The sequence below is a fragment of the Cololabis saira genome, chromosome 6, assembly GCF_033807715.1.
Source record: "Cololabis saira isolate AMF1-May2022 chromosome 6, fColSai1.1, whole genome shotgun sequence".
Taxonomy (NCBI): domain Eukaryota; kingdom Metazoa; phylum Chordata; class Actinopteri; order Beloniformes; family Belonidae; genus Cololabis; species Cololabis saira.
In genome coordinates, this window is record NC_084592.1 from 40,078,401 (window position 1) to 40,087,801 (window position 9,401).

Genomic DNA, 9,401 nt, shown 5'->3' on the forward strand with positions numbered 1-9,401 from the left:
GTTGATGTGGACTGTATGCATCCACTAGTTATTGTTTATTGTTTCTCTAAAAATAAAGAGATGTGTTGATGTGGACTGTATGCATCCACCAGTGTTTTCTCAACCCTGGTCTTCGGCGCCCACTGTCCAGCAGGGGTGTACACAAACTGGTACTCAAGGGCTGCTCTACACGTTTTAGAGCCATGTTCCTTGAGAGCACCTATCCAGTCTGTTTTAGATGTTTCCCTTCTTCCCCACACCCTGATACAAATGACTTTGTCATTATTAGAGTTGTGCAGACTTTGCTGACATGCTGATGATGACTATTAATTACACCTGGGTGTGCTGATGCAGAAAACACATCAGGAACATGCAGGACAGTGGTTCTCAAGGACCATGATTGAAGACTACTGTTCTAGTCCATGATTGTGGTCCAACCAGAAACACGAGGGGAGCAGAACAAGTTTCTTCGAAGCTTAGAAGCAACTGTCCACGCTGGACCAGTAAGAATGATCACCACTTCTATTGTGGTACTCGGCTGCAGTGAGATCATGACAGCAGGAGCTCAAAATGACACAGAGAAGCTGGTGGATTTTCAAAATAAAAAACCAACAGCAGGCTATGACTCGTACATCCACATTGCATTAACTTCAGCATGCAGGAAAACAATTCAGAGGATTTTTATAAGAATTTTCTACCACATTAGAGTGAACCTCTGAACGTTTCACAGGTCAAATAACTAATTTCATTTCCTTTTCTCTTCTGTGCATCTTTGCAGGCCAGAGCTTCAGGAGTCATCCCCTGTAGTACACCAGCTAACCATTGTGTATGTGTCTCTCCTCTCTCTGTTCTTCATTCTCTTTTCTTATCTCCTTCTCCATCTCCATCTCCTCTAGTCTGGTTGTAATGACGTTCTTTCATCATTGGAGTCCTCCTCGGTCATCCACTTTGGTTCTAACAGTGATAGATGATCTGATCTGACACTGATGAACCTCGACCTTGGAATTCACCTTGAATCTCTTGGAAGTTGTTCTGAGCTCTTTTGTTTCCATTCTCCTCTTCAGTTTGTCATCAGTTGTCCTCTTGTGTCCATGTCCAGGGAGGTTGTCTACAGTCCAGTGGAGCCTAAACTTCTGAATGAAATGTCCAACTGTAGTCACAGGAGCAACCAGCTGCTTGGAGATGGTCTTCTAGCCTTTACCTTTGACACGCTGGTCTAGAATGTTCTTTCTGATTTCCTCAGACAACTGTTTCCTTTACTGTCATTTCAAAGAATGTGTGTGATTTTCTGTTGCTGAAGACAGCATTTAAGTGAAACTACTATGAACAAAATGAGAAACAGAGAAAGGTGTTCAGAACAAAACCACCAGCAAACTAACAAACCAACCAACAAAGCTCAGAGTTAACAAAACGAACCAGCAATTAATAACTGGCAGCCCCGCTCCATAACCTGTCCTCCTAGGAGGAGAGGGGCTGACGGGCTGCAGGTTCAGGCTCACAGCGCGACTGAAGGCTGATTTATGGTCCCGCGTTACACCAACGCAGACCTACGGCGTAGGGTACGCGGCGACCCGCACCTACGTGGAAATGCGGTCTTTTTTTTCTGCTATTAAAACATGATTTGTAATGTGAATTTGCAACACTCAAACTACAAATAATAGTTTTTGACGTGACATCAGAGATTGTAAATATGTTTTATTGTATTTTTTTTTTTTTTTACAGTTATTATCCCACAGAGATGAAAAATAGAGAAGATATGCATATCACTTCAGTTTACACATTTATCTCCAAAATGTACAAGTGCATTGTTCAGCAGATACGTTGACAGTGAGTTCATCATTCACACCCTCTCCCTTGCACCCACCCACCCATAGTCTCATAGGATATGAAACACATTTGGGGAGTGAGAAAACAAAAATAGAGTGTAAAAAAGAGAAGCAAAAAAAATAATTAAATCAATCAACTGATCACGTATGTATGAGTTTCACCCTGTTCATTGTTCATTTTGAAAAAGGATTGAGAGGATCCTTTGAGTGTATATTTGTTTTTTGCTAGCTTTAAAAAAATACATAACATCATTGACCCAATGAGAAAAAGATGGAGGAGCTTGTTTTTTCCATCTGAAGAGAATTAAACATTGTGCAAGGAGTGTAGTATAGGCTATAACTACATGGGCTTTAGCTGGTAAGACAGTCCGAGTTTCCCCTGGTGTCAGACCAAAGAGGGCAGAGAGCGGATCAGGATCTAACTGGGTTGCAAACATCTCACTAAAATACTTAAGAGTCCAAAAGTCGGAGAGGTTCGGACACCACCAGAGCATGTCCATTAGGTCTGCTAGCTGACGGCTACATTGGGGACATAATGGGTTAGCATTCGGATAGATGTTTGCTGGCCTAGCCTTAGTTAAGTGAGCTCTAAGTACCACCTTCAGTTGAATTAAACAGTGCTTTGAAGACGTAGATTAAATGTGTATCAGGTTTAGGATAGAGTCCCACTGATTGTCTCTAAGAACTACTCCGAGATCACAATTCCAGGCCTTCCTCAAGTTTTCAGTGGAGTATGGGTTGATGTTCTGAATGATATCATAAACCTGGGTTACCAGTCCTCTTGGTCTGAATGCAGTTCAAGAATATGCTCAATATGTGATTTTATGGACTTATCCGGAAATTAATTAAGTGTCTTTTTTGCAAACTCCTAACCTGTAAGTAACGGAAAAAAATGTTCTTAGGTAAGTCGTAGGTTTGGGATAACTGAGAGAAAGACATAAATATATCATCTAAATATAAGTTATACATTGACTGGATCCCTTTGTCAAACCACAGACTGAATCAGTGTAAGAGGGAATGAACATGTGATTTGACTTATTAAGTGAAATGATAGAGTGCCTCTGTAGCGCAAAATGTCTTCTAAATTGAGCCCAAATTCTTATGGATTGATTAACCATTACATTTGAGCACAAATTATTGCTAATTAGGGGCAAGGCTGCACAAATCACTGAGCCTAAGTGATGTTGGCATGAAGAAAGTTTCAATAAAATTGGGATGTTTTGAGGGCCCCGGATAGCTCAGTGGGTTGAGCGGACGGCACTTCTAGAGGCTATAGTCCTTGTGCCGGCAGCACAGGTTTGAGTCCCAGCCTGTCGCCCTGTACTGTAATGCCCCTGACAATGGTAAAGCATATCCTGCTTACATCTATTAAGGACAGTCATTACATTTTTATGAAAGGTAGCAGAGAAAGAACGAGTGACCTCAATTCCCAGATATTTAAGGACATGTTTGACCCTTTTAAGGGGGAAAAGATTACAGATAATTTCATCTGCCTTAGAGTTTAGTGGGAAAAACTTTTTTGTAAATTCAACTTATATCCTGAGATTTTTCCAAATTGATTAAGAATATCTATGCAGGGGAGTGATGAAGTTGGGTCCACGGGGAAGTAGCCAGACTGAGTATTGTTAGATATCACAGATGCCAGGGTTAGAGTTAGGGTTGGTGTAAACCAACCTGATCCAGGCTATGAATCTCTCTTTAAAGCCAAACTTTTGAAGAATGAAATATAATCGTTCCCTCTCGACCCGGTCAAAGGCCTTTTCGTCAGGCGAAATTACTACCTCGGGGCATGTTGACTGGGCCGAGTGGATCGCATTGAATAGCTTTCTTGAATATGAGTAAGTAAGATAAGTAAGAATATGTCGGCCCTGAATTAATCCTGTCTGATAGGGTGAGATAATATTGGGTATCACACTCTCTAGGGAGGCGCTTCGCCAACACTTTGGATAATATTTTAAAGTCCACCTTCAGCTAAAAAATGAGACAATATGATGTACAGAAGAGTGGATCTTTATCTTTCTTCGCCAGTAGAGAGATTGAGGCCTGCCTCAGGGTCATAGGAAGAATACCTAGAGAGATTGCCTCATTAAACATGACTGAAGAAGTGGCACTAGTAGATGTGCAAACCTTTTATAGAATTCACACGTAAACTCGTCAGGGCCAGGCGACTTGCTATTTTGTATAGATTTAACAGCTGTAATAATTTCAGAATCAAAAATGTCTGCACATAATTTAATATTTTCTTCCTCTGACATACTAGGAATTGTCAGGTTTTTGAAAAAATTGTGTGGGAGGTCAGAATCACCACTGCATTCCGATGTATAAAAGTCAGAGTAGAATGGAGAAAAAGCTTTATTTATGTCATCATGATCTGCCAATATCTCTCCTGTATGTGACTGGATGGTAGTTATTGATCGGGCTGCTGCTGCCTGACGAGCGTGCAGACCTATTAATCTGTTTTTTTTTTGTCTCCAAATTATTTATAGATTATATTATAGACATTATGCGTAGCTTTCATAACAAGTGTTGTCTCATCGGTAGTTAAAAGGTTGAATTCAGTTTGTAGTCTCAAGCGGTCTTTGTAAAGAACCGGGGATGGGTTTTGAGCATATTTCAAGTCGATATCTAGTATTCGTTGGGAGATTTCCTGTAGTTTTGAATATTTTTCTCTTTTAAGTGTAGAGGAGTACACTATAATTTGTCCACAAATGTAAACTTTAAGAGTCTCCCATAGTGTGGCAAAAGAAACTGAAAAAGGAATGAGATACTCGTTTAAATTACTCGTTTGACAGTAGGAGGGGGTTAAGTCTCCAAATTATGTTAGGGAGAGGGCGATTTGGGAGGTCAAGGTCAAATTGGAGGGTGCTGTGATCTGATATAACAATACTGGTATATGAGCAAGTCTAAGCTAAATTTCAAAAGGTGTCAAGATAGAAAACTAATTTGGGAAATACATTCACCCCATAAGGGCAATGATATTTCAAATTAACCATGTTTCATAAACAATGGTGCTTTTGCCAAATATAAAAAATGGTCCCTTAATTCACTGTCTCATAAGTAAAATGCACCATAGACTCATCCTGTATTTATGTCACCCTGACCCTTACATTTCATATTTAGCTGCTCGTAAAACAGAGTTTTCATGTCATGCAGTGTTTTTACATCATGGTGACTTCACAGGAGTCAGGTTGGAGTATCTGTAGTGTAAGTATGAGTTTGATAGATTTTCTGAACCATGGATAAAAAAAGACATAGATGATTGGGTTTAGACTGGAGTTAAAATAGAACAAACATATTGCAACAGTTGCAGAGGAAGTATTGAGAGTGCTGTCCTCGCCTGTGAGAGCAACACAATAATATGGACACATGCATATCAGAAACACCAACACAACAATCCCGAGGGTCCTGGCTGCTTTCAGCTCAGATTTCTTAGGCGTTCCTGAGCGCTGGAAAGTGAGAGCTGTTATGTGAGAACGCATGGCCTGGGCCTGAGACACAGCCACCACAAACACTCTGAGATACAGAAGCACAATAACAGCGATGGGAACAATGAAGGAAAAAGTCAGATCAACAAATCCAGCGATATGGTTAATGACAAAGGCACACTCTCCGTAGCAGGAGTTATAACTGCCTGGTTGTTTCAGATTATCCTTCAGAATCAGACTCTGAAATATCACTGAGCCGATCCAACATAAACAGATGCAGATCTTCATTCTTTTCTGTGTGATTTTTTGCGAGTACTGCAGAGGGTAACAAATAGCAACATATCTGTCAACAGATATGAACATCATTGTTCCTATCGAAGCAGAGGTGATGACATATGCTAAAAACTGATACAAAGTACACATGAGATCACCGAGGAACCAACAGCCATCTATGAGAATCATTTGAAAGAACAAGAGGAGGCCTACGAAGAAGTCTGAGACAGCCAGAGAGAGGAGGAGGAGGTTGGTGGGGGTACGGAGTTGCCTGCAGAGGAACAATAGAAACATATTTAGTTACTTTTAGTGTCCAATATCTGCAGAGGAGAAAGACAAACAAAGAATTGAATTATCACACTTAAGAAAGCAGTTGCAGAAAACAATGAGCCATAAAGATTTTGCACAAAAAAAGTGAACACCTGAAGTATGAGATAGAGATGATAACCAGCAAGTTGAGAATTGCAGTGAGTACAGCAATGGAGGAAAGTATGATGTAGGTGAGCATGACCTCAAAGTGAGGACGGTGCAGCCTCCTGCAAGAGGAGTTGAAGAGTTGTGGAAAGCAGAGTTCCCTTTCTTCCATCATGCGGAGAAAGGATAGACTGTTGAGCTTTGGGTGTGAAGACCATCCTTTTATCTCCACTATCCTCTCCAACTCCACCCCCCTGTGCTTTTCTTTCTGCTGTTTTTTCAGCTGTTTTTTTTTTCTATCGCTTAACTCCATGGTATAATTCAGATGTTGAAACAAAACGTGCGTAAAATGGAAAGGAAGTGGTTCTCTTGTAAGTCTGTAGATACCTATCGCGAATGGAAAGACTCACTCATCAATAGAGCTAAATCAACCACACCAGTGGCGGAACATTATGTCTACGGGCCCCAGTGCAAGACCGATGTACGGGCCCTTTAGTATGTCGCACTGTACATTGAGACGCAAACTGCAGGACAATGTCTTTAACTGAATAGACCTACTCACTCACGGTGGCTAGACTAGACTTTAATATCATAAGCGTGCGGTGACTCTTATCCACTGAAACCTTCCCTTGCTGAGTAAAAGTTTATATCAACATTAATACATCGCTGCACATTCACTTTACAATCAGTAGAAAACAAAAAGTAATATAAAATAAAACCTCATTCAATTACCCGTTGCATGCTGGGAGCTCCGCCTCTCCACCTTCAATACATTATAGGCTACAGCTGTGCTGTATTGACCAGCGTCTTTGCTGCTGTAAGAAGTGATTCTTACAGATATATATTTTTAACTTTAAATTAGTTCTGAGTTCTCGTTTTCCAATGGATATTTGTCTCTCTCTCTCTCTATCACTCTTTCTGTCTGTTTCGCTCTCGTCTCTCGCTCCACTCTATGTTTACATTTCAAATTTCTGAATTTCCCGCCGGTTAATCTCGTCTTGTCACATGATCAATCCTGATTGGTCGACTCGACATGCAGCATACACATATTACCCATAATTCATCTCTGCATAACGTGATATATCTTTTTTCATCACGTTTTGAGTTTGTGTCAGTGTTATTATTATATTTTGAGTTGGACTTTTGTCGCACGCCCTGCTTCTATTTTCTTCCTGTCGCTCGCTTTGAAAAGCCGGTTGAAAGTTGAAAAAAAAAGTTGAAAGCGCTGTAGGAAACAGTCATTTCAATACAAGAACCTCAATAAAGTGGCAGCTGGCTGGAGGGAGATCGCCAAGGAGCTGGAAGGTTCTGATAAAATAATAAGATATAATAAGAATCTTATCTTAATCTTATTAGGGCTTAGTTTGTGCCGGATCCAACAAGATCTGGTACCTATTTGATCATTTCTCGTGTCCCCTGCTTTTTCCCCACATCCCAGTAATGATCTGACATGCTGACATGTTTGCTGCATTTAACACCACGAACACGCCGCTCACTCCAGCTGTTCGCTGTTTGATTGCGTCACCACACGCCGTTATTTTGTTCGTTTTTTCCCCACTTTGGTCGGACGTTAGACCTGCTTATTTTCTTCCTGCCACCTTGTCTAGGAGTTCTTTTAGGAGTTTCTTTCAGGAGCGCACGGGCGGTTGGTGGGGCGAATAAAAGGCGAGTCTCGGGCGGGTGAATAAAGGCAGATTTATGGTTCCGCGTAAAATCGACGACGTAGCCTACGGCGTAGGGTACGCGGTGACGCGCACCGTTCGGTGAGTGCGCCGCGTACCCTACGCCATAAGGTCTGCGTTGGTGTAACGCGGAACCATAAATCAGCCTTTTAAAAGGCGAGTCTCAGCTGTCAATCAAAAGAACGTGGTAGAACGTGGGGCCGATAACGCGTTCAGTGTGGACAGAGCGCGTCCGATGCCACGCAGTGCGGCGCGACAGTCGGACGCTCGCGTGCAGTTATGACAAGCTGTTAATTACGTGTGAATGGGGCTCGTGTAGGACTTCTCTAGTCACAAGTTACTTACTGGGCCCACTCGCACTCATCATGGGCCCGTGACGGGCCCCCTGGCGTGCCGGGCCCCAGTGCAGCTGCACTGCCTGCACTGTCTATAGCTACGCCGCTGAACCACACGTATGTTAGACCCCATCCCGACTCGACTATTCGAAATGTTCTTTCTCTTATTGGTGCGACAATACTGGACCAGATCAACTTATCCCTAAACTTAGGATGTGTACTTGGCCTCCTGGTGACATTGTAATATATCAAATCAAACTTTATTTATATAGCACTTTTCATACAATTGTAACGCAAAGAGCGTCCACATCACAGCCAAGGCTGCAGTGCAGGTCTCCCCCAGTGACCCTGAACAGGCCGATCCCCACAGCAACGACCCCACAGGCCAAGTAGCCAAAGTCCCCGGTGTGGAAGATTCCCATGGAGGAAAAAGCACTGGAGTTAACATATATGAGTTAACACATAAGCGCTACGTCCGGCCGGAGAAGCCCCATCCTGTCTGGTGAAAAGATGCGGCCTGCTCACTCCTCAGGTTAAGGAGGAGACCTGAGCTCAGTGCAGGGCCCTCCCGGGGTTGGTAGAGGGAGCAATGCCCAGGACTGTCACTTAGGTAGGGGCACTGGGTGATGAAATGGGAAAAAATCAGGGAAAAAAATTATTTAAAAAAAACTTAGGATATGTGCCACCGGTTTTTAAAGTTGCAGTAATTAAACCTTTACCCAAAAAAACAGTCTTTATCCAGATATTTTAGAATCACAATCAGAATCAGGTTTATTGGCCAAGTTTGAAATGCCACACAGGGAATTTGACTCTGGTTATTTCGCTCATTGTACAGTAAATAAACAAATGGATCTTATTAACATACATACGGGGGAGTGGTAACCTAGTGGATACAGAGGAGGGCTGGAGTCTGGAAGTTCAAGCCCCTGTATTGCAACCAAGGTCAACCACTTTGGGCCCCTGAGAAAGGCCCTTAACCCTTACTGCATTGCATGGCAGACCACTGCTCTTAGTTGAACTAAAAATGGGTTAAATGCAGAAAATAATTTTCCTCATTGTGGGATTACTAAGGGAAGAATTGAATTTAATATACAATTTTAAAGAAAGTGAAAAGTGCAGCAGTATGTCCATAAAATTATGAACAGAACCAGTGACAAAGGTCAGCCCTGCCGAAGTCCAACATGCACTAAGAACAAGTCTGATTTACTGCCAGCAATGCAAACCAAACTCCTGCTCGCTGCTCCGATCATATAGAGACTTGGTTATTAGGGCCCGAGCACTTACAGTGCGAAGGCCCTATTGTATCTGTAGGATTTATTTTTTTTATCCTGCAGGCCTTTTGCCTCCCTAAACGTGGCCTAAAAGTCACCAAATTTTGCACGCAAGCCAGGCCTGGCGAAAAACTTGATATTTAATGGTTTGCATTAATGGGCGTGGCAAAATAGCTCAACAGCGCCCCCTAGAAAA

General features: G+C 42.2%; 1 protein-coding gene across 1 annotated transcript; it reads right to left on the bottom strand.

Moving 5' to 3' along the window:
• Positions 1–4,963: 4,963 nt before the first annotated feature.
• Positions 4,964–6,122, bottom strand: LOC133446534 (trace amine-associated receptor 13c-like). Its single transcript, XM_061724576.1, has 2 exons — positions 5,926–6,122; positions 4,964–5,774 (listed from the first exon to the last, which is right to left on the bottom strand). The coding sequence occupies exons 1-2, from the start codon at positions 6,090–6,092 to the stop codon at positions 4,964–4,966; spliced, it is 978 nt and encodes a 325-aa protein (XP_061580560.1). The 5' UTR covers positions 6,093–6,122.
• Positions 6,123–9,401: the final 3,279 nt, after the last annotated feature.

Coding starts and splice junctions, on each gene's coding strand:
- LOC133446534 (XM_061724576.1), bottom strand. CDS start 6,092: ATGATGGAAGAAAGGGAACTCTGCTTTCCACAACTCTTCAACTCCTCT. Junction 5,775..5,925: donor ATCTCTATCTCATACTTCAG/GTGTTCACTTTT, acceptor GTTCCTCTGCAG/GCAACTCCGTACCCCCACCA.